Genomic DNA, 24260 nt, shown 5'->3' with positions numbered 1-24260 from the left:
ACAAAAGCAAAACAGAGATGAGTGAACTCGTACCCGATTCTGTAACAAACGAGACCGAAGGGCTGACAGGTCCATAGCCGTGAGGGTTTTTGGCTTGAACTTTGAAGTAGTATCTGAAATCGAAAGAAAATGTCTTTGTAAAGAGACTGATTTGCCTTCTGAGTTATGAGACAGATGAGACAGATTCCCAACTTCCCAAGCATGCCTCTGTAGTAACTCTGGAGTCGTGCTTGTCTGTTTTCACACACACACACACACACACACACACACACACACACACACACACACTCATCCGTATTCTTTCCCCCTGAACTTTCTCAGTTGTTTTGGTGATCCATTGAAATGGCAAAATTAACACAGCACAGACACATGGCTGACAGCTTCCCCAAGTGTTTCTCCTGGAGCATACAGGCTGGCATGCGGTAACTCTCCCAGTCCGTCTTTTAGAAACCTGATTAAGACTCAGCTGCCAACAGAAGCTCCAAGAGGGAGGAGCTGGTACAACAAAACAGAGTAGAACTCAAATGTTAAGTTAATCAACATCTCAGCCCCCATGGTGGATTCAACCATATTGTGACTCGGGACTAGCAGGAAAGGCAGGCTGGGGTGGCCTTCTCAGTGGCACTAACAAGACAGCCACATCTCGAGCTCCTGGACCTCCGGGAAAGAGAAGAATGCCCAGGAATATCAGGCAGAGGAAAGCTTTCCTGTGGGGCCACACTTTGTCTCAGAACAGAGCATACTCTGGAAAGCAGGGTTTGAATGTACCAGCTCATCTAGAAGGAAACGGAGTCCCCAAGCATCTTACTTTGCCAGCGATGGCTATGGAAGTCTGTATCTGTGTTGTTTTTCCTTTTTAGCATCTGCTCCCTCACACACACAACCACCACACAATAAACCCCACGAGGACAGCACTGCCCACTGTATGAGAGCTGCATCTGGCTCATCCCCTACGCCCTAAAACCTGGCTCAAAGTAAACAGGAAGAGGCGCTTGGATGAAGTTTGGACCCAGAGACACGGACCGTCACCTGACAGTCAAAATGGCAGAATCCAATATGGCAGCAAGAGTTGTGGAAAGAACACTGGACACAGACAGGGGAGATGGGGCAGGGAGAGGTCAGGAGCGTAAGATCCAACTTGTGTTGCCAGTGGCTGTGTAGCAAGCCCACTGGAAGCCGCCGCCCGGCGTTTTGATTTGTGTGGTGGCTGTGCTGTGGACGTAGGGTCCCTGCACACAGTGAAAAGGCCAGCCCCGTCTCACCTGTCTCTGTTGCTTTCATTCCCTCTGGTTAATTTTCATGACGGGTCAGCATTCACTCGTTAGGGGAGCACGAAGCACTTTCTCCCCTCCCTGACTTACTGCTTCGTTTCATTTGCCAAGCTCTGCGACTCATAACATTTGATGGAAGCTCGGTTCCAGTGAGCCTAAGTGGCGCATTGAGATGTCACAGGAAGTGCTCCCCAGCTTTGGGGAAGTCTCCTGGCAACAGGGCTCTGGCCAGATTCTGTCTGCCACCCCGCCCGCAGCCCGTATTTGAGTATCTTTGAGTCATTTGTTCCTGCCTTCCTCTGCTCCTCTGCCTGTGGCAGAGCTTTGAGCTCTTCCCTGCAAGCCTGGCTCTGTAAACACTGTGGTACTGTGCTATCTGGACAGCCTGCAGAAGCCAGTCATGAGTTATTTGGGGATCCTACAGGCCCATTGATATTGTGCAATTGGTCACAGCAGGACTACCTGAAGTACAGCCATTGAAAATGCTATAAACCAGGGGTTCCCCCTCCTCCCCCATGCCTAGCTACTCAGATGGTCAGTCTACCAGCACACCACTGCCTGACCAAGACCTGCTCAGTGGATCACTCATGGTTTACCCACCAGGCTACTTTCTGATAGCCATAACTCCCAAATCAGGCGATACAACCCAATAATGCAGTCAGGTACTCCGTGTGAGCCAGTTTTGCCAGTCTCTCACTGAGTGTCATAAACTTTGGCTTCCAGAACAGTGCTCTGTCAGCCAACCACTGCTTGGTGATGAACACACGCTGTAACCTTTACTAATGTGTGGAACACTCCTTTCTAGAATGTTCTGAACATTTACATCGCAAAGCTTAAATGTCAGTTAACTAGTACATATGACAAAATACTGTCCCACCGATGTTACATAGCAAGGTTGTGTTTTAAAAAATGAATCAATTCGCTCCCAATATACAGAACAATTTCCCTTCCCTTATGGAAGGCAATGTTTCTTGTTTCCCTAAACAAGGAACAAAAGCACTTGTTAAGTAACAACTGCAACACATGCAGTAATTTCTCTTAAGCAAAAGACATGGTACGTGATAAGCCTTCATTGGTATCCCATGAGGTAGACCCAGAACTCAAGGAAATGGTGAGGCTTTGATTAATCCTTTGTTCCTAGCCGAGTGATACCGTGACCGAGCTCGAAGGTCTGGCCATTTGTTTGTAAGTGACCACTGTGTCATACCTTGTGTTTGGCTTCAGGTTCTCAATGGGCAGGTGTGTCACTGATGAAGTCTGAGTTGACCACTTGTTCCTGATGAAGTCCTCGTAAGAGGCACTGTAGACCAGGTATCCTGGAAACAGGAAGGAGGGAAACCCTGGTGAGTATCAAGGGACTGTTCTAGTGTTTTCCTGATGCTGCAATAAACACCATTACCAACAGCAACTTGGGACAGGAAAGCGTTTATTTCACCTCTCACTTCCAGGTCATACTCCACCATTAAGAGGAGTCAGGGAATTTCTTAAGGCAGAAACCATAGAGGAATGCTGCTTACTGGCTTGCTTCCTCCTCTGGCTTGCTCAGCTACCCGTCATATGCAGCACACACCCACCTGCATAGGAACTGTGCCACCCACAGTGGGCTGGGCTCTCCCACATCAATTGTCAATCAAGAGAATGCCCCACAGCTGTCTCTATAGGCCAATCTGATAGAGACAACGCCCCAGTAGAGACGCCCTCAGATCTTTCTGGGCTGTGTCAAGTTGACAGCTGAAGCTAACGGAGAAACAGACCACAAGAAGTTATGATTGGGAGGGAGTAATGCATGCATACAGCTCTGTGAGACCCTCAAGGACAGCAAGTTTCACTTTGTGACAGAATGGTAGAATTCAGTGACTTCTGGTGAATTCAGGCAGGGACAGAAAACTCAAGTGCTTTCTGATGTCTCACGGGTTCCATTCTTCTCTTCCTTTTCTACCTCCCCCTCATTCCCTGGCCTCACTCAGATCATCAGGGCTAATTACATCTAATAATGACTTCATAGAGAATAAAGAAGCGAGAGAAAGAAGAACAGTGCTCTGCACTTAGCATTTGATAAGACAGACTCAGACAAATGTTCTGTTTTTCCTATTAGATGTGGAAGATAGACGATAGATAGATAGACAGATAGAGTTAGAAATAAATACATATGTGCATGCATAGATAATGATAATGGCAGATGATACATAGATAGACAGAGTTAGAAATAAATACATGTATACATGCATAGATAATGAAGATAATGGCAGATGATACATAGATAAATAGGTAGATAGATAGATACATATCATATATATGACATGAAAGTAGCAGAAAGGGAGATTAAAGGGGGAAGGTAGGGGGTGAATATGGTACATGATACACTGGAATGAAAATGTGATTCTGAAAACCGTCATTGTACAATGAACACATAAGTAAGAACTCAAAAGACAAGTTTCTTGGTAGCGACATACAGTTGTCCTGTACGTGAAATGAAGATTACTGTCGGTGACTCTCAGGCATGCAGGGGGGGGTGTGTGACTGAGGGACTCACAGTGATCCTCACTCATTCATCATAGCTCACCTATGACTTCCAGGTGCTGACTTTGACCTAGTTGTTTAGAGACAACAGTTGTAGGAGGGATCTGAAGCCAAACAGCATAAGACAAGATTTTTGATACGCTTTGTCCTGCGTGCTCACCCATTCGCCAGTCACAGCAGTGGGGATGGCGCAGAGGAAAGAGCATTTGTCATGCAAGCGCAAGGATCTGAGTTCAAATTCTCAGATACACTTAGAGAGCCGAGTGTGGGCACATGCCTTCTTATAGCCCTATTGCTGGGGCAGGGAGTGGAGGCCCTCCTATAACCCCACTGTTCGCAGAACACAGCGATTCCCTTTCTGTAAGAATTCATTTCAACAGACTCAGTCTCCATTGCCATCTCGGCAGGGTCACAGAAACTCACAAGCATCTCATAGGCCAAGACCCGGGGGAGAGGCTCCAGACACTTAGGGTTGTTTCATTTGTCTCAATGCCCACATAAGGGACTGGGAGGCATCCAGGTTGCCATGGGAGCAGCCAGAAGGCATGGAAGAAAGAGACTAAGTAACACTCCAGTAGAAACCTTTTCACCATCCTCTCCTACAGGATTTCAGCTGATGAGTGGTTGCCTGGATATTTTCAGAATAATAGAAGGTTAAAGATACAATGACGTTTTTTTCCTATGAGGAAACAAACCCCAAGCAAGGTGATGTATTGTTAGATCAAGGCCATACAAAACAATCTGAGATTATAATTCAGGACTCTGGCTTCCATCCAGCATTCTTTAACGACTCACAAGGCTCCCGAGGTAACTTGTGTTCCCCACGCCACTGAAGACGATGTCCACCTTCCTCGCTTTACCTGTCCATCTGTGCACCCACCCACTCCCTTCTCCTCCCTCTGACAGACCCCTGGGAATGCTGAGCATCTGCCTAGGACACACCTGTGACCACATCTCCGGGGATGGCCTTGTTCCAGTCCACAATGACAAATGAGTGGCAGCCTTCCATGGCAACCACGGTGATGTTGCGGGGCGCGTGCTGAGGAGGGAGGTCATTCTTCGTCAGGTCATTCGGAATGAGTTCATCCAGGCTCTCCACTTGGAAGTGATCCAGAGCATCAGTCAGGGAACATGGGGCCGATGGGTCTTTGCTGAGGTATGTCACATAAGGAGCTGGGAAGAGCAGAGATGCCTGGTTAGAGTTGGTTTGATGCTGTTGTTTTTTGAGGGGTGCAGGGGGGGGCAGAATCACAGCAATGTGTCTCATGGAATCAGATCCACAATTTAGCCTGTCCCTGCCAAGACTCCAGAGACACTCGATGCTAATTCCAGAGCACATCCTTGAGCTACAGAGACAGCTCTGTGAATAAAGCACACACTGTACCACAGTAAGGGCCTAAATTCAATCCGTAGCACCCATGTGACCATGGAGCAGGCATGACAGCCTCCTAGAACCCTGATACTTGAGAGGCTAAGACAAGGGAGCCCTGTGGTAAGCTAGACTACAATGAGTGGCAAGCTTTGTGTTCAGCAAACAACACTGCCTTAGTAAATAGTGAAGAATGAGCAAGGAAGATACCCAGCACCAGTCTCTGGCCTCTCCACACACGTGTGCCCACACACATGTGCCCCCACACATGCAAATATGCACACATAAACACACACACTATACACTTATAACATAAGCAAAATCAAAGGGCAATCCCTGTCTCATTAACAGATCCATGTACATAATAGCTTGAAATCTGATGGTTGCAAAAATGTCTCATTGCCCCCATCAAAGCTGATGACTATAACCTCAAAGTGATTTAGAAAGATCCTCTGGCTGCAATTTGATGTAATATAAGCCACCAGCATTCTTCCATTCCTGTGCCCTCAGATTTGGAAAACTGTGAGTCAGTCAGCTAGCGTCCTCTCATTACATTTCTTTTGTTCCCTCAGCATCCTGAGGTCACATAAACAGATGGCAGCCGCCATCTCTCTCCCTAGGTGGCCTCCTGTAGGCCTCACAACCCTCTTGGAAGTTCGGAGGTAATGCCAAGGGCTGTCTGCAACACTGTTGCTGAGTTTCTCATTCTCACGTATGGCACGCTGAAGTCCTTCCTACCCACATGACTTCTACAGGAGACTGGGAATATGCAGGTCATGACCTGGTCCCCCATTCCAGCTGAGCCTCCGGGGAGGAGAATGGGCTTGCCAGTCAGGGACAAACAGTAGGCTCTCTGCTCCCCAGCCCACAGCTATTGTGACTGTATCCCATTCCAAGAGAAGTTAAGGCTTTATATACCCAGGACCCTCAAGTGTTCTCAACTGAAGCAACCAGAAATTTCTGAAGACCCGTGGAAAGGTTAATGGTACCACTAAATGCCTCTCCCACTTTCCGTTGTGGTATAGCAGGGGGAGTGAGAGTTTGGTGTGGACTCTCCAGGCTACCCAGCACCAGGCAAACACTGGCTCTAGCCCCAGGAATGCTGCCTTGGACTAGTGGGTTTGCTCTTTAACTTGTACGCTAAGATGCCCAGTCACTGACTCTTGGCTGGCAAGACTTCTCTGCTCATGGCAAGACATTTGTTTTGGAAACTGAAAAGTGTGATATTAATTTAAGCTGTAGCTTGTCTCCACTCAGTAATGTATTAATCCAACTGTCTCATTAATGCAGTTCATCAAGGGCATGGGAAAACACGGCTTGGGAAGGGAATAGAGCATAGTTCAACTGCACAGAATTTTCAACTGAAACTGTTTTAACTGCTGAGAAAGAAGAGGGGGAAATGAATTTCTAGAACCCAACTCTCCGAGGATAGTGAAGTCAGAGAAGATAATAAGACAGAGAGCTTTGGTTTCTGCAACATTGTTATAACTAGTGGCAGTTTTCACCAAGCTGCACTGTTCAGAATTCAGGAAACTGTGCAAGCCAAGGTCCAACCACCAAATGTCTTCAAAAGACTAATTAACCACGGGGCAGGGAAGATGGCTCAGTGGGTAAGAACCCCTGTTGTGTAAGCCTGAGGGCCTACGTTTGGATCCCCCAAAGCCATGTAAAAACTGGACACAGCTGTGCTTTCTATAACCCAGGTATTGGGGTCTGGGGACAGACAGATCCTGCAGTCTCCCTGGCCAGCCAGCCGAACTGAAATGCCAAGCTTTGGCCACAGTGAGAGATGCCACCTCAGGGGAACAAAGTAGAGTGTGATGGAGAAAGACACCAGATGTCCTCTGGCCACCATGTGCACATGTGTGGGCACATGCATGGGTACACTCACATGTATACACTTGCTGAAGTCCTCTGTTGAGCACCAACAGTTCCCTGGTTAGTGCGGGCTTTCGCAAATTAATGTGCATCTAAGTAAAATGGGCTCACTAAATTACTCCAAATGGAAATTTCACCCCAGGGAAGTGTTTTCTTAAAATGCAACCACCTTAGCCAGACCAAGGCTCAGATACACTGACTTCAAAGGCAAAAGTTAACTTCTGATTAAGGATGTGACATTCACCAATAAATCGTTTCTTTCCAGCCAGATCAAATTCTTCCTCTGGGAAGGAGCTGACCGTGCCTTGCTCTGGGATGACCTTTGGTGTGGCAGCAGTGGTGGAAGGTATGACGGTGGTCGGTGGCCTCGTGACCTCCAACCCATAATCTGGAAAGATAGGAAGTATTTGTAATTGGGTGCTGTCAAAAGAAGCACTGGATACTTAAGATCCAACTGTAAACACACAAATACACATACTCACACACAGAAACACCCCACACACCATACCAGATTCACTCCCTATACCATAACCAACACACACACACATTTAGACATATATACATGCATATATACATATCACACCATACATAAGCTATACCACACACACATATAGACACCACCTACCGCCTCGACATCACATACACCATGCACACGTACACAGATATACACACACCACACATAGACATCCATATATCTATACAACACACACAGACACACACACACACACACATATCCTCCTCCTACATACATACACACACCCTAGAAAACAGAAAATGGGAGACCCTCAGAATTTTCCAGACCATGTTTGTGCCCAAAGTTAGTCCTTACTTGAATTTCTTTTCCTTTTAAAGCCATAAAAGATCACATCGGAGTGAGAGAGACGTCTCCGTGGCTAAAAGCACTCACTGCTCAAGCAAAGGACCTGGATTCAGTTCCTGGCACCCATGGCAGGTGGCTCACAACCTTCTACACCTGCAGTTCCAGGGACCTGACATCCTTTGGCCTACATAGGCACCTGCATGCATGTGGTGCATGTAAACTCACACGACATGCATATGTTCACATACATAATTCATGAAAAGTACAATATAAATCAATTTAAAAATCACATCAGAAAATAAGTTTAAATTAAACAGAAAGCCTTAGGACTGGAGAGATGGTTTAACCATTAATTAAGAGCCCTTAACTGCTCTTACAGAGGACTCAGGTTTGGTTCCCAGAACCCACATCTGACAGTTCACAACTGCCTGTAACTCCAGCTTCAGGTGACCTACCACCCTCTTCTGGCCTCCAGAGGCACTGCACTCATGTGGTGTACATACACACGCTCAGACACCACACACACACATAAAATTTAAGAAATGAAAAATATTTTTAAAAAATCTAGGTACAGACTTTTTTGGGGAAGATACTTGGATTAATGCTCTAAAAAGAACCTTTTAATATTTAAAAGAGAAAATGAAACTGATCTCCAATTGCTCAAAGATAGACAGTGAGAGTTTCCCAAGGTGCTGAGAAATCTTTCTGGGCTTCCTAACACCTAATGTTTCTGTTTAAGATCACTTCATTATGAATTCAAAAACAGCATCAACGACAACGTTGTTTACGGGATTGTGCCTGACACCAGCGAATAAGAGGAAGTTAACCTTAGCTTAGACGGCAAAGGTCCACACCAGGTAGGCACGTCTCCAAGGTGAACTTCTCAACGGTAGGGGCAATTACAGAGGAGACAATACGACCCCAGGGCCCTGAGACTAAAGCAGGTGCCACTTCCTCAGGGGCTACTGTAGCAGGGTCAGGGGCATTTTGCAATATTGAACTTAACCATTGAAAAGTTTCCATAACGAGAAATCAACACATCTGTGGCCACATCTATGTTATTTAGTTAGGAAAGAGTGAGGAAGAACAGAGCCCAACTAAGAGGCTCTGAGCTGATTTAAGCCACGTGGCTTTGCCAATTGAGACGCTGATGAAGGGAAGGCTGGGCAGTGAGTGGCAGCACCAGGACTGCTTCAGCAGTAAGGGGGTTGGAAGGGACTTGCTGCTTTCCTTTTGATCAAATACGAATTTGGGAGTGACCCGGGAGAGGGGGTAGTTAACCCTCGCCCCGCCCCATCCCAGAGAAAAACGCTGTCAAACGCTTAAAATTGAAATGGGATCTTGAGGTCAGAAAACCAAGTGTGTGCTTTGGGATCAGCTCCGTACCGTCATCATACACGGCATAGTCCTCCTCTATGGGTGCTGCTGTGTCAGCCTCCAGCCCCGAGAAGTCATCTAGGGAGGAAGAGAGATGAGGACAGGTCATCACAGGCCCGTGGCTCTTCCCAGTGCTGTCTCAGAAGCCTGGCGACTCTTTCATCCTGAGTGGTGACCAGAAACCAGCTGCTGATCCCAGTATCTCCCCCACGTTAGCACAGGGAATGCCATCGGAACCCCAGAACTCTCTGGGCACAATGCCCCTTGAAAGGGGTGACTCCCTGATGCTTGATGGGCTCTGGGTGCTCTCAGGGTATGCTGTGTGAGTCAATCCCGTCACACCATATCCTTTGGATAACGGTGTTTATCACGCCCACTTCCCAGGCTCCACACTAGGTTCTGAGAGGACTTGTAGCGGCCCGAAGCTACGCAGGTGCTGAACAGGGAGCTCGAGGTTCTCCCTCTGAGCTCGAGGTTCTCCCTCTGGCTCGGAGACTACGTACTTTATATTCCATCACACAGCCTCTACTTTTCAGAAGCTGAACCAGCCAATCCAACTGTGTCTAAACCTGTGTTGTTTGACTCAACATTTCTCAGTGAAACGAAAGGGGAGCACAAGTATATAAACTCCCATCTCCAGGAAACTGCATTATTTTAGCATCAGATCTAACTTACACAGCAATGTTTCATTATATAACATACAGTGCCAAGGTGAGATCCCATAGTGGAGGGTGGGAGCAGTCTGCTGTCACCTGCTCATCCCTTCTGAACACAGCAGCAGGACACTCACAGCTACCCTCAGCTGCTCAAGACAGGCTCCAGCGTCCTTGCGCATCACCTTAGGGTGACAACCTGTGCTAACAGTGTCCTTAATAAGGCCAGTTCCAGATTATCCACCCTTCAGGGACAGGATGATCATCTTGTGAAACAAATCCCAAGCATGGTTATTAATATATATTATTAATATACATTATTATTATCCACAGGCTAGGGCAACATCAGTATGCCTGTATCCAAGACAGAATCACTTCTAAGTCTATTCAAATCTGTTTCCAGGTTCACAGTGCCTTAACCTTGGGTTTATCTTGCGGACACTGTGGTTCTTGACCACCATTTTACTCTCCTCTGAGAGTTTAGCTTTTTAGGAGTGCAGTGTGACTTTCCCGCTGATCATTTCCATTCCGTTTTCATTATATCTCCAGGCTTACAAAGAAATGAACAAGATGCGCAGTTTTTTCACTGTCCCGGGACAAACATGAACAGGGAGAAGCAGAGCTGTCTTTGTGGGTTCCCGGGTTTGTGGTCACTCCTTCAGCTGCTGAAGTAGCTGGTGCCTTGCAGGATGTCACAGGTGCCAACTTAGATCACCCCTTGCGATGACCAACACAAGGCTTCTGGTATGAGTGAACACCCCACCAAGTAATTTAGCCCATTTCTAGACCCAAATAAAATGGATTTGTTTCTGAGATACCACCATTTTCTCTCCAAGGAAATGCATCTTCTGTGTGCAATGACTGTATATCCACAATATCGTCAGAACTGATGACCATCCAACTGCCACACAAGACCATCTAGAACTCTGTAAAACTGGATGTCCTATAGCCCAGCCCAACCCCCACCCCACCCCGTCAAAAGTCTGATCTTCATCTAAAAGCAGCTTCCAGTCATCGACAGGTTGGTGTTGACAAGGCTTTTCAGTACCTCACCTGTGTTCACGTAAAAAAAAAAAATGAATGCATGATGTCTCCAAGGAATTAGGGCCTCAGCTCCAGAGACATTACAGTTTTCTTTTAAAGTTTGTTCTCCGTAGAAATTTAGAGAAAGGAAGAAAACACCAGCCTTGGGGTCTCGGGCACATTCTCACACGGTATGGCGGGCCCACTGCAAGTACATTCTGATTTTCTCTTGGAAATTTCTGTCAAGAGGGCGAACGTGGGAGGTTGGAACTGTTTTCTCTAATGATGAGTGTGTCTCTCCAACACGCGATGAGGTCACATTATAAATTCTTGAATGTTCGGTTGGCTTAGGGCACTTCCAAATGTGTGCCATTGCACCCAATCTACTGCAGAGAGAGCCTAGAAAACAAAGATCATTGGCTTTTACTTCCCAGCTAGGAAACCCAGAACGCCTGCATCTTAAGAATTTAGCTGCCTAAAGACGATAAGGTGGTACCCTGACAAGTTAGAGCCAGGACAGAGCCTACTATCCCTCAGCTCTTCCGGGGTTCATTCTGAGCAGAGAAGTCAATTCTAGCTAAAAAAAAAAATGAAAACGAAAACCATTGTCCTTGCGCGCATGCATGCACGCACACGTGTGTGTGTGTGTGTGTGTACATGGATATGTATGTGTGTTTTCACATGTGTGTATACACATGGATATGTATGTGTTCACGTGTGTGTATATATTGATGTGTGTGTATACACATGAATATGTATGTGTGTATTCATGTGTATGTGTGTATTGATGTGTGTGTATACATGAATATGTATGTATGTGTTCATGTGTATGTGTGTATTGATGTGTGTGTGCACATTGATATGTATGTGTGTATTGATGTGTGTGTATGTACACATGGATATGTATTGTGTGTTCATGTGTATGTGTGTATTGATGTGTGTGTGTGTGCGTGTCTGTAAAAAGAGAGGAACAAATGCAGTAATACACAGGGAACAAGCATGTAATGGGCATCTATGGTTATGGGGAAGTACAGCATCCGTAACAAATGAGGACGTATCCACAAATAACAGAGTTGCTGGCATGACTGAATGGCCCAAGGTTATTCCTAGAACATTTCTTGAAAGCAATTTTGAAAGGAAAAGAGGAGGAGGCGTGATTTAACCAAGGCAGCCAAAACTCGGATGTTTGAAAAGATGTTTTGAAAGCTGGAGAGCTGCAACAAAACACCAGGACTTTATAGAAGGGATGGAATGTCCCCTGGTCAGCTGAAGGGGGTGAGGAGAGGGGTTTGGAAAAGCCCCTCATTGGTGTCCTTCACAACCACCGTGCAGGTTCCCAGTCACAACCACAGCAGCAGAAAACACTCAGGCACCTAGGCTTGGGAGTGCAGCAGCCAGGATGGTGTCTGGCTGCTTTTAGCTGTGTACAGAGGGAGCCACGGTGTATGCACAGAGAGTGCATGTTCAAAACGGAACACCGCTTAGCACAACAAAGGCGGTAATGTGAAGGGAACACGACCGTGGAAGGCAAAGCCAGGGCGTAGGTGAGGCCCAGGAGCTCCTGTGGGGTCTGTGGGGAGCCAAGGAACAGGCCTTCTTCCTCTGGCGCTGGGGCCTGACAGGGACCACCCCTGCTCCAAGTGCCATTACAATGATTATAGCACATTCGCAATTGAGGCCATTACACGTGCTCAGTCAACAAAAAAAAAAAAAGGTGTGTGATATATAGTTGGTGAGCAGGCTTTCTAGAACAATCTGACTCTGCTGTTTTCAAATCTCCAGCCATCTTTGGGATGAAATTCCTTCACAAGAGGCAAGCAAGTACTGTGCCTGGCTTGTGGCCATATTTGATAATGCCATGTTAAACTGGAAACCAGTGGACAGGAAGCCATTTGGATCCCACTGTAAGTAACTCAGGAAGTAATAACCTGTGAGTGCTAGGTCAGTGGACCAGCTTAGTGACACAGAAGAAAAGCAACTCTTGGACGTGAGATGGAGGGAAAAAATAAAAAGAATCATCATAAGGGAGAGGACTCGGAGGGGTGGTGGACATGTCTGTGGTCTTGATGGCCCGATGTGTACACAAGCCTTCTCACCCAAACTCCTCAGACTGCGTCAACACGCACGACTCTTTATACGTCAACCACAACCCAGTGAGGGGGGGGGGTTTAATTAAGATATTAAGTAACTACAACTATAATAAAAGCAAGGAATAGAACATTGAAATTCTAGAAACAGATGATCTAGAATGCAGAGTTCACTGAAGGGTTCTAAAAATAAGGCGCAGGTCATAAAAAAAAATGGCAAGGAGACATGCCACTCTCACAGAGTTTAACTTTCTTTCATCGGACTTTGTGTCTATTTGTAGTTGATCTTAAAATGCTGCCTAGGGGTCCGTTAGCCTGTGGGTTGGACCAAAGAGTTAGAAGAGGGTTTGCAAGTGACATGAGCACTGTGCATTGTGACCAGCAAAGAAAAGTGTGAGCACAGATGCTAAGGAAAATCTACTGAATTTCATGCCAAATCAAAGTCTGGAATAGAAGAGTAGAAATGGAATAACATCCACAGGGCCTTCGAGATGCAGACCAAATAAAATGCAAACCAGCAGTGATGAAAGCCAAATCCTAGGCAATCATTCTTTTGTTTACAACCCGTATTAATTACTGAGCAATTTATCCATAGTTACAGTTTTACTTTCAGAAACAAACATATAAACATATGCAGAAGGAAGAAGAAATCACTTTAATGCTAAAAAGTTAAAGGTAAAATCCATGGGCCAGCGAGACAACTCAGCAGATAAAGTCACTTGCCTGATGACCTGAGTCGCCTCTCTGGAGCACACATGGGGAAGAAGAGAACTGACTCTCCCAAGTTGTCCTCTGACCTCCATACACAAACTCTGGTGCATGTGTACCCAACACGCCCCTCCCATAAACAAGTAAGTAAATAAATGTAAAAAAAGGGGGGGGATTCAGATTTGTACTCACCAAGAGAACATTACAAGGGTTCTCTCCCCCTGGTTTGCGCTTCCTTGCTCTCCGCGTGGACTCTCCAGTGTGTCTGGTTTTCCCATGAATTGTGCACCTTTCCATGCAAACAGTGCCCTCAGTCTGAACACGGCGTCCATGCTCCGGTTCCTCAGGGCTCCTCATAGGCAGCAACGCTCTGTGAGAATTCCTGGCTGGCAAATGTGTCCTAGGAGGAAGGGTCTTTGCCACCTTAGACTAACAAAAGATGCAGGCTTTACAGCCTGTGTGTGTCATTTCAGACCCAAGGGAAGGGCGTGTGTCTGTCCCGTCTGTGTCAGGGCAGAGCTCCGTCCGGGACAATCTGAACGGAAGCCTGAGAAGAGAGGCTGATGACGAGCTCTTTCCACCATGACCTGCACCTTCTCGGTTCCCGTTCTTCAGTGGAAAGACAGGCAGATGTCGGTAGTGACCAGAGAGCCCAGATCATCCACGGCAAAGCAGAAGTAGTGTGTTCTTCAGATGGAAACCCCATACTCTCAGGAGAAGCCTCATCGCTTGACAAGGGCATTCTTCAAAAGGAAGGCTGATCACTAGGCTTTGCTGCCTGGTGAATTGCTGGCTTTCCTGACAACCTACCAATATGTCTCTCTCTCTCTCTCTCTCTCTCTCTCTCTCTCTGTCTCTGTCTCTGTCTCTGTCTCTGTCTCTCTCTCCCTCTCCCTCTCTCTCTCACTCACTCACACACACACACACACACACACACACACACACACACACAACTCACAGTAGAAAGCACCTAGGGAAACACAGCCCAAACCAATAATATTAAATTTCAATTGTTAGATAAACAAAAGGCACCCTGAATTTTTAGATGGATGACAAATGTATGTACGCATACACCTACACTGTATATGCATCTCACACTGTATTTCTTAGTTACTGAACCTGACAACCCTGAATGTATCCCAAGATTCCTCTGCCTGACTGCCATTCTGCCCTGCCCAGCACTCACCCTGTCTGGCGGGCTCTGAAACCCGTTTCTGACTTGCAGTGTACTAGTCAAGTAAGCTGTCTACATTAGAGCAAAGTTTGTTACCTTCCTCAGGGTAGCACTCTGGGATCCCATTTGAGCCCATTATAAGGTTGCCGGCTTCATCCTGATGTTCCAGGGTCCCTGGGGGACAGGTAGGAGAAGGGGTGGTAGGTTCCGGGGTGGTGGTAGTGGTAGTTGTCCTCCGGGTAGCTCGGATTGTAGTCGTGGGACGTCTGGTGGTGGTTGTGCGGCGGGTGGTGGTGGTGGTGGTCCGGCGGGTGGTGGTGGTCGTTTGGGGTTGAAGGGTGGTGGTGGTCGTTTGGGGTTGAAGGGTGGTGGTGGTGGTAGGCACGGTGGTGGTTGTTTTGATGACCTCCAAACCCACCAAGGGCTTCCCTCCAAGACTCAAGATGGGTTTATCCTGGGCACTGGCCAGAGGTTTGCCATGTCTCCCCTGCCCAAAGAGAGGGAGGCCATCGGGACTCACCATAGGAGTTCCTCCCAGATCTGAAATAAAATCAAGCAAGAGACACACAACAAGGTGAAACAATCTTGGGACAGAAAACACAATGAGAAAGTGTCTTCTCAAAGCTCATGTATGCCCATGCTCTACCAGCAAAAGGCAGAGGAGTAACGGTGTCTGTCTGAGGTGGTGATATCTGGTGCTATTCAGAGAGACGGGCTTAGGAGATTGCCCATCACGCCTGCTATAGAACTATATAAACTCCTAAGGCAGTGTGCACCATTACCAGAGAAAACTGCATCTGTTGAGGGAAGCGGTCCTTTGCTCTTTGTTTCTACTTCTAGGGGAGGAAACATCTCAGGTTGGGCCAGGGGTCACAAACATTTCCACTAAAGTCCAGAGAGTAAGTATTTTAAACTTTGCGGGCCAGATGGAGCTGTTCAAATCGGTCCTCGTAGCACAAAACACACAGCAGACAATGCATAAGCAATTCATAAGCAATGAGGTAGATGATACATAAATGAGTGTTCCTGTATTCCAACAAAGCTTCTGCATATAGACGAGGAAATGTGAATTTTATAAAATTCCATGTTATTTTACCATATGTCACAAGACATTCTTCTTTTGGGGCAAGGGGAAGAATCATTTTAAAATGTAAGAACTGTTCTCACGGCCTTCCAGATCAGGCAGTGCAGGGGTTGGGCCTGTGGGCTCTACTCTTCTGACCTGAGCTCTAACTGGCTAAGTTCAACAAACTAGAGGACATTTCCAGAGGGGCAGTCTGCAGAAATAATGGTGATTAAAACCATAAGGAAAATGCTGTGTTCTGACCCCATTTGAGGACCTTCTTCCCACATAGCTAAGAGTGACAAGACCATGGGCAACCATTAGAAACAAGGGGTGTGGTGAAGACCAAAGCTGTCCCACAGCTCCCTCCACTTTTGCTCCTAGGAGTCAGTCTCACTCACCCACAATGGTGCGACCATCTCCCCCGAGTCTCACCCGGAGAGGATTGCCATGTGAGTCTTGGAGATATCTCCCTTCGGCATTGAAGACCAACCCACGATCCAGGTCCACAACCTAAGCCAAGACAACACAGATGGAAAGAGTTGCCGGGGATGCCCAAATGTTCACATCTCCACCTATGTGTACAGACAGGTGAGCAGCCACAAAAGGGAAAAGGAAGTGGGAGGGAAGTACTCTTGGCACTATTGTTTGCAAAGCTTGCAAAATCAGGGGCAATTACATCTTGTATTGTATTGCTTGCCTGTATCACTGCTTACCTACATGACACATAAACTGTTTTGCTTCCCAAATATGCAAAAGACATTCCAAGTATCTATTTTTAACCATTTAGTACATTGTAAACAGGAATGAACCTCGGGATTCACCAACTCATGGAAGAGCTTAAATAAACAAAGGCCCATCAGCAGCCAATAGAGCAATGTGTGAATCTTGTATTCACTGATCTAACTTTATGCACACCCAGGTAACAGGACTGATAACTCTGCAAAGAAACCAATGCGCATTATACATAAGTTTGAAAATGTCAAAGACACATGCTCTGGAAGACTGTTCACCAAGATGTCCCCAAGGGGTCACTTCTGAGAAGCAGTTTGGAGTAAACAATGTTTCCTTTTTCTTGTATTCCTTGTACTTAATGACTGAATGAACAGATATCACCAGTTACTTAAACACATGAAATGTTTTCATTGAGCTACTTATGTTAAAAATAAGATAAAATTTTGATTATTGAATTAAAAATATTTAATTTATAGAAATATTATAAAATATAGAATAAAAACAGGAATTTCTTATTCTAAGAAATGATAAAGCTTGAAAACGTATTCTTTTCCCTCTGAGGAAGAATGTCATGCTCTTCCCTGATAGTCAACTCTGATGGCCTCTCAGCCATAGCTTGGATGGAGTGTAGTGTCAAGATCTTTTCAATTCAGAACTACTTATAAGGCAATTATGTTCTGATTGACAAGGCTCTCATCTTTAGGTCATCTCTGATAAAATTTTCAGAAACTCTCGGTATATTTTTTAAACCTTTTCATTGTAAAGACTGGTAATTCCACAGTGAGATATTATTTTATTCTTTCAAAGAATATTTTCAGTCCTTGAATACTGTTTTTTATTCACTGTACTCAACCCACAAAAATCCCCTAAACATTTATCTTAGCTCCAGACAGGAGTTTAGCATATTTGTCTAAACAAAAAGCACTATGACATATTTTCAATTTCAGTCAGACACAGATCAGATCCCAAGGGATTAACTGATAAAACTGTCTACTTGGTTTAGAAATTTTTGTTTGGATTTAGTATTTCTTATACAAAGGATTTGAGACAACTAACAAAATACATGCAATATCTAATTATACACTAAGTGAAAAATTAAATACAGGGAGGAACATAGGAAAGGCCATTCTTAGACTCTAGGTAACTGCTGTGGTGGGTCCAGGAATTTCTTCTGTCTTCCTGACAATAAAAAAAAAATATGGATAACCCCACCCAGTGAGTTTTTCCAAGCCAGGCCTCACTGATCACCGAAGACTTTCTAGAAATTCAAAGTGATTATATTTAAGGTAGTTAAAACTAAAGATGAAAAAGAAAAAAGAGAAAGTTTCTATTGTGGAGTGACTGTCATATTTGCTAAACATGAGACATATCCTAAGTTTACCGAGTAGAAATGTGTGACTTTTCCTCTTTCTTAGGCTGTTAAATTCTTAGGTAGACAGGATGGGGCTCCTCAACCCCAAAGCAAGAGAGGCTATGAAGCAGGAGGATCTCAAGATTGAGGGCAGCTTGAGTACACTGAAAATTTATCAGGAAGAGAGGAGAAAGGATGGGAGAGGAGGAGAAGGAGAGGGAAGGGGAGAAGAGGGGAGGGGAAGAGGGAAAAGGAGAGGGGAGGAGAGAAAAGAGTAAGAGAGGGGAGAGTAGGGGAGGACAAGGGAAGGGAAGGGAGGAGAGGGCAGGGAAGAGGAGGGGAGGGGAAGGGAGGAGAAGGGGAGAAGGGGAGGGGAAGAGGAAGAGAGATGAGGGGAGGAGGGAGGGGAGGGGGGCAGACTGCTGGGTTATTGGCACACAGTACCCTTGGTTTTCTCTTCTTGACAGTATGAGAACACCTTGTGTGTGTAAAGAAGTTTACCTTACCCACTTTGTTCCTTGAGGACCATTTATAATTCTCTGTCCATTCGGTTTTCCAATACTACCAGGAGGTATGTTCTCTTCTACATTTGGTCTTCCATTATAGCCTACACAGCAGGGAAAAGAAAAAAGATGTTCCTAGTAAATTCAACCATCCTAGACCATTGACTTCATCAAACTGTAAGTGCACACACGTCGTCTCCAACACATACAAAAAGTGTTTCAACCAAGAGCATCTGCGTATTAGCTATTAAGATGTCGAGTGACAGTCTGGCAATGCTGGGGACTGAGGATGTGTCTTAGAAGTACCTTAGTAGTTCTAGTTTCATTTTCACTGGAAGAACCGGAAGGCACTGGAACAATGGAGATAATGTCTAAAGAGTTTTAAATGCCATCAAACAGGACAGCCATTTCCAGCTGACTCCTGTCCCAGGTGTCAGTCGTCATGTGGCGTTGTCCCAGCATGCTGGTCTCCACAGTACAGCTTGAGAAATATTTACTGAGTTGCTTCCAACCAGCTCTAGGGGACAGGCGGCCTTTATTCTAAACTGGGAGCCTCTGTGGCCCAGCCTGACTTCAGGAGAAGTGTCATGGCTTCTGACAACGCTGCTGGGCAGACTTGGTTCATGCCTTCCGTTGTATAGCAAGCAAGTCCGATTACATTGGGTTCTATTACAAGCATTAGTAAACTCTACACTTATCAGTGTGGTTGTCACTTAAAACAGTCATAGAGGAAAAACTATCCTCACATGGGACAATGCACCAAGCAAATTAGCATGCTGCTGGGCATGGTGACTCTTGCCTGCAGGCTCAGCACTCAGGGGGCTAAATCAAGAGAAATGCTGTAAGTTTGAAGGCAACAGCAGCTATTCAGTAAGTGCCAGGCCAGTCTGGACTACAGAGTGAGGCACTGTCTCAAGCATGAATCAATAAATAATACCACCAGATTCTAACACATTTGCTGAAGATGGTCTAAGAAACCCCAGTGAGGGAAGTACAAGTTCAACTGAATGCAAATCTATCGTAAATGCCTCGGACCCTGCTCTGCCGGTTCACGTGGACCCTAGTTCACAGCTGTCTACTTTTCATTGGCTGTTACAGAATTCAGGGCATATATCAGCCTGACCCAATGTCAGGCTATGATGATTTTACCATGTGCTTTCTGCAAGTTGTAGATAGCACTTGGTGAAAGAAATGTCTAAGCAATTCCTACATAAGACGTTTGCAATTGAGCTAGGGTTTATTTGGTTGAGTTATATATGCAAAGGATAAGGATGAAACAAGCAGAAGACAAGCCAGTACACACACACACACACACACACACAAATACACACATACATATATACACACACATACAAATACATGCATATACACACACACAAACACACATGCACACACACAAATACACACATACATATATACACACACATACAAATACACACATATACACACATACACACAAACACACATATACACACATATAAACACATACACACAAACACACACATACATGAATATAAGCACATGCATACACACAAACACATATATACACACATGTATGTACATATATATATATGCATATCTTATTACTTGTTGGTTCCTTAAATATGTTCTGCCAAGTGAATAACTGAAAATAACATCTGGCTATGACACATCTTCACAGATGAAGGGGCAGTTTGGAGGGTGACAGGATACTGGGCTTCATGTTAGGAGCCCAAGTGGAGCTCCGACATCTCCAGTCAATGTGACTTGAAGCCGGCAGCTCTGGCCTCTGAGGGTCAAACCCATCTAAAAGCTGAGGCCACTGTGCAAGCCAATCCCCGCTCCCAACACACAACCAGAGGCGTGAGAGCCTGCTTGGTTATTGTGGATGCTTAGTAATACAAAATAGATCTAAAACATACAGACAAAACCCCACTTTCAACCAGTAAGCACTTTTTAGAAAGAAACAGAAAAGGTTCGGTGGCTACAGCGTGTCACAAGTTACCTTGTGCGAGCACGGGTCTCGAGGGGGGCTGGCGCGAGACCGGGGTCCGGAATCTCCGCTGCATCCGTTGGCGCAAGGAAAGCATGGGCGTGGTGGAGGAGTAGCTGGGAGGGGCGCGGGTGGTATACCTTGGCCAGGAGTGGGTGCCGGTGGTGGGACTTGCAGTGGCAGGGGTTCGAGGCTGGTACCGGAGAGGTGGGTGCGAGGCCACTGGAGGACTGCCTGGGAGTCGCCTTCCGGTGTTCTCTTCCTGCACAAGGCTCCCTCCTTGGGGAGCCAGCCCAGCGGCAGCCCTGTCCTTGTCAAAGTTTCTGTCTGCATATTTGTTATTCCTGTGGGGGGAGGAAGGAGGCCACTTTGAAATTGAGGTAGTCAGAGAGTCTTCCTTGCCTTTTACAATTCCTTCCTTTTCCTCTTCCTCTTCATCCTCCTCAGTGAAGACTGACTGCTGAGATTCAGGTGGTAGCTTGGAAGGCGAGATCTTCTTCACTGGTGTGGTCTGGACCCCAGCCCTGCTGGAAACCTGAGCCTGGTGATAGGGGCTGCCAGGCCCCCTGGGTCTCACGTGGCTGGGCTGAGGGTTGTTATCACCGTTCCCCAGCTGGGAGCCCGCCTGCCGAAATCTGAAAGCGGAAAGAGTGGCGTCCTTGGCACGAGCTGAGTGGGTGAGAGCCCGGGAATCCGGGGCCTCCATTTCAGAGCTGTTGTCTTCATAGCTGCTCTGGGAATCCTCATCCTGACTCTGGGAAGCCGAGGGGAGCATCCCACGGGAGTTGAGTGTGTGTGAGCGGCCATGCCCTGTGCGATCAAGCAACAGCTTGGGTTGGGAAAGTGACCTGTCATTGTCGGTACTCTGAGAACTAGAAACCTCTGAGCTGCGGCCAGGTGCCAGTCTTCTGGGGACAGTGGACCCAGGGAAGGCCTGCGATCTCGATGCTGGAAGCCGAGCAGGGGACAACTGGCGGCTGGAGGACCCTGGGGATGTTCGGTGAGCATCCTCGTGGGTACTCTGCTGCAAGTCCTGTGTCTTGGAGGACACAGGGGATTTGCGCCCAGGATGTACATCTGCTCCAGCAGTCTTGGGGTTTTCTGGAATGGGCTCCTTCCTATACAAGCTGGCTCCTCTCTGGGGGCCTCTTCTCAGGGTGTCCCAGCCCCCAGAGGCTGGGTGCCTGGAGGAGGAAGGTGTAGGATCGGTGACCACAGTGGCTGGAAGAGGCTCTTCATCCTCGCCATCTCCGTAGACATCGGAGCCAGGCCTGGCGTGGGACGCCGTCTGGGAAGGAGTCCTGCTGAGGACTTTCGAAGCTGAAGTAGCCTGAGGAGACACAGAGGGCTGCGGCCTCAGTCCCCGGACCCTGGGGGATCTGTTTGGAGTTCTGCTGTGGGTAGCGAAGGGCTTATTCCGTGTCAAGCTGAAGTGTCCCAAGGCAGGCCGGGTCTGTTGGGTGTGAGCGGTGGCCTCAGCCTGCCTTCTGGTGTCTCCTGCGTCTCTGTCACCAACTCCCCCACCATCAGAAGTGCCCTCCTCCTCCAAGCCTCCTGTCAGGGAAAGGGGGTGAGAAGAGACAGTGGGTGACACGGTCGTCCGGGAAAGCATGTGGGAACCAGAGGCAGGGACGCCCTGGCGGTCCTTCCAGCCCCTAGAAAGCTGGGATCTGGAGTGTGGTCGGGAGGACCCTCTGTGCAGGGGGAAATGCCCTGAGGGCGGGGCTGCGGCACTGGAGTCCTCCTCGCTGGTTGAGGAATGGGAATTCCGAGAAGCCGATGACTCAGCTTTTGCACCTGGGAGCAGGCGACTTTTGTCCCTGAGCATGTTGGAAGCCACATGGCGGCTAGGGGTCGGGGTGGGTTTGGACCCGACTGGATTATTAGGTGACTGGGAAGAAGCAGCTGTAGCATCAGGCGAGCCTCCTTGATCATCTTCATTTTGGTTCACAGAATCATTGTCTGTGATGGGAGGCGTAGAAGAGGCCGTCACTGAAGGCTCAGCCCCTGGACGAGGGTGGGGAGCCATGGAGGGACCCCGCCTATCCATCCCTTCCTTGCGGGGCAGCACTGGCAGGCCAGCCCTTGCTGGAGTCCTGCCAGGAGCTGGAACCCAATGACCAGATCTACTCGGTATCCTCAGCGGTCGCCTCTGGTCTAGGGTCTCCGATCGTGGCGGACGAGGATCTTCAAGGGAGTCCAGTTCCTCTTCACCAGTGACTTCCTGGGGATCCAGCGCTCCCATTTTAGAGTGAAGCTGGGGTTTCCTGGGCGGCCCGCCATTAGCCAGGATTTTGTTCTTTAAGTCAAGGAGGACATCCTTGGCATTTTTGGCTGGGGAGGTGTGTTCTGAAGAAGTAGTGGCTTTGGGAGCCAGGGAAGAAGGCTGAGGTCTCTCAGGTTTCCAGCTGTTTCCCCCATCCTGGTGTGCCTTGGCCTCCGTGGAACCGGCTGGAACAGATTTTTAAAGGTGGGTGTCAGAGGAGGGTTAGGAGTCACCACCATCCTGTGTGTAAGAGTTCCAAACGTCTCACTGCAACTGACCACTTCTAATCCCTTAGAACACGAAAACATGCCCATCCCCAGCTATCACATTCTTTTTGTTGCTGTTCTATTTTACTTTACACAGCAGAGTTCTAGAACCTAGGTGTGGACTGAATCAGGACGTGCCACAATTTATCATTTGAAGAAATTCTAGAATGAAATGAGTGCTTACATATACAGTCAGCCCTCTGCAGCCCCAGATTCGGCCAATCTTACCTCAAAAATGTTTGAGGGGGAAAAATGTGTCTGTACTCATCATGTATAGAGTCATCTCCCCCTAAATAACGTGTGTTCACACAGCATTTCCCTATATTGTGTAAGAGAGGGGGAAATGTGTGTGCAGGTTCTGTGCAAACACTTCTACTTCAGAAAAAGGACTTAAATGTCTGCAGAGTTGGTAGCATTGGGGTGTGGGAACCCACCCCCAAAATACTGGGGGATAACTATGAGTCACTGGTTTTTGTGAGTGCCAGATCTTAAGCAGGACTTTCTTAAGCTAATCATCAGTGTGTTACCAATGTAGCACGGCTGTTCTTAATTAAGGTCACGTGACCTACGTTCAGCGCTACAGTGGAAAGATATACGGAACTTGCTAGTAACCGGTGTGAATACCAGGCTTTACACCCCGAAGCACCACAAGGGACCCCCGCTTCCCCTCCGCACACTTTCCCTTGCTCCCTCTCTCTGACTTAAAGTTTCTCTCATAACAGGTGACGTTGTATCCCCCAAATAAGGCTTAAACTTATGAGGCAAAACAGTATCTTAAACATGTCCTATGATTCATTCTGTGTTGACGGGAGAGCTGACTGAGGGAAGGGAAGGTTGTATTGGAAAGGAATTATACAGCAACAGGGGGACCTAGAGGGGACAAACATTTTTTCAGTGTCTCCCAGCATGAAACTGTGGGTCTTCTCAGCACACAGTGGAGAAAGCTATGCATGTCCAGAACAAAGATCAAGGAGCAACACAGGAAGCCTGATCCACAAACAGTCCACCCCACCTCTGGATCTTTGTGGACTTGTTGGTTTTAATGCTGATCAGACAAGCCAGACTATTGAAAGTCTTCTGAGAAATGCTGCACCACAAAATAGAGGACAAAGCGAACCCTCTAGTCCTTTCAGCAGGAGGCTAACAAAATGCCAGGTTAAGCTTACAAACACGTTCCTTCCCTCCCAATACAAGCCCCGAATGAGACACTAATACTAAAGTAAT

General features: G+C 47.0%; 1 protein-coding gene across 3 annotated transcripts in view; it reads right to left on the bottom strand.

The window, feature by feature from the left end:
• The window catches only part of Fndc1 (fibronectin type III domain containing 1), a 76389-nt gene that overhangs the window by 5711 nt on the left and 46418 nt on the right, over nt 1–24260 (bottom strand). For all 3 annotated transcript variants that reach the window (XM_013126842.3, XM_021224641.2, XM_040728100.1), the window contains 9 exons: nt 20517–22955; nt 18536–18636; nt 16345–16456; nt 14977–15420; nt 9245–9313; nt 7283–7426; nt 4734–4964; nt 2479–2587; nt 34–113 (listed from right to left, as the gene is read on the bottom strand). In XM_013126842.3, coding sequence (XP_012982296.2) covers nt 34–113; nt 2479–2587; nt 4734–4964; nt 7283–7426; nt 9245–9313; nt 14977–15420; nt 16345–16456; nt 18536–18636; nt 20517–22955 — 3729 coding nt within the window. The remainder of the gene's footprint in view (nt 1–33; nt 114–2478; nt 2588–4733; nt 4965–7282; nt 7427–9244; nt 9314–14976; nt 15421–16344; nt 16457–18535; nt 18637–20516; nt 22956–24260) is intronic.

This window comes from Mesocricetus auratus, unplaced genomic scaffold (genome assembly GCF_017639785.1).
Source record: "Mesocricetus auratus isolate SY011 unplaced genomic scaffold, BCM_Maur_2.0 Super-Scaffold_100018, whole genome shotgun sequence".
NCBI lineage: Eukaryota > Metazoa > Chordata > Mammalia > Rodentia > Cricetidae > Mesocricetus > Mesocricetus auratus.
This window is presented reverse-complemented; position numbering and strand designations above follow the sequence as displayed.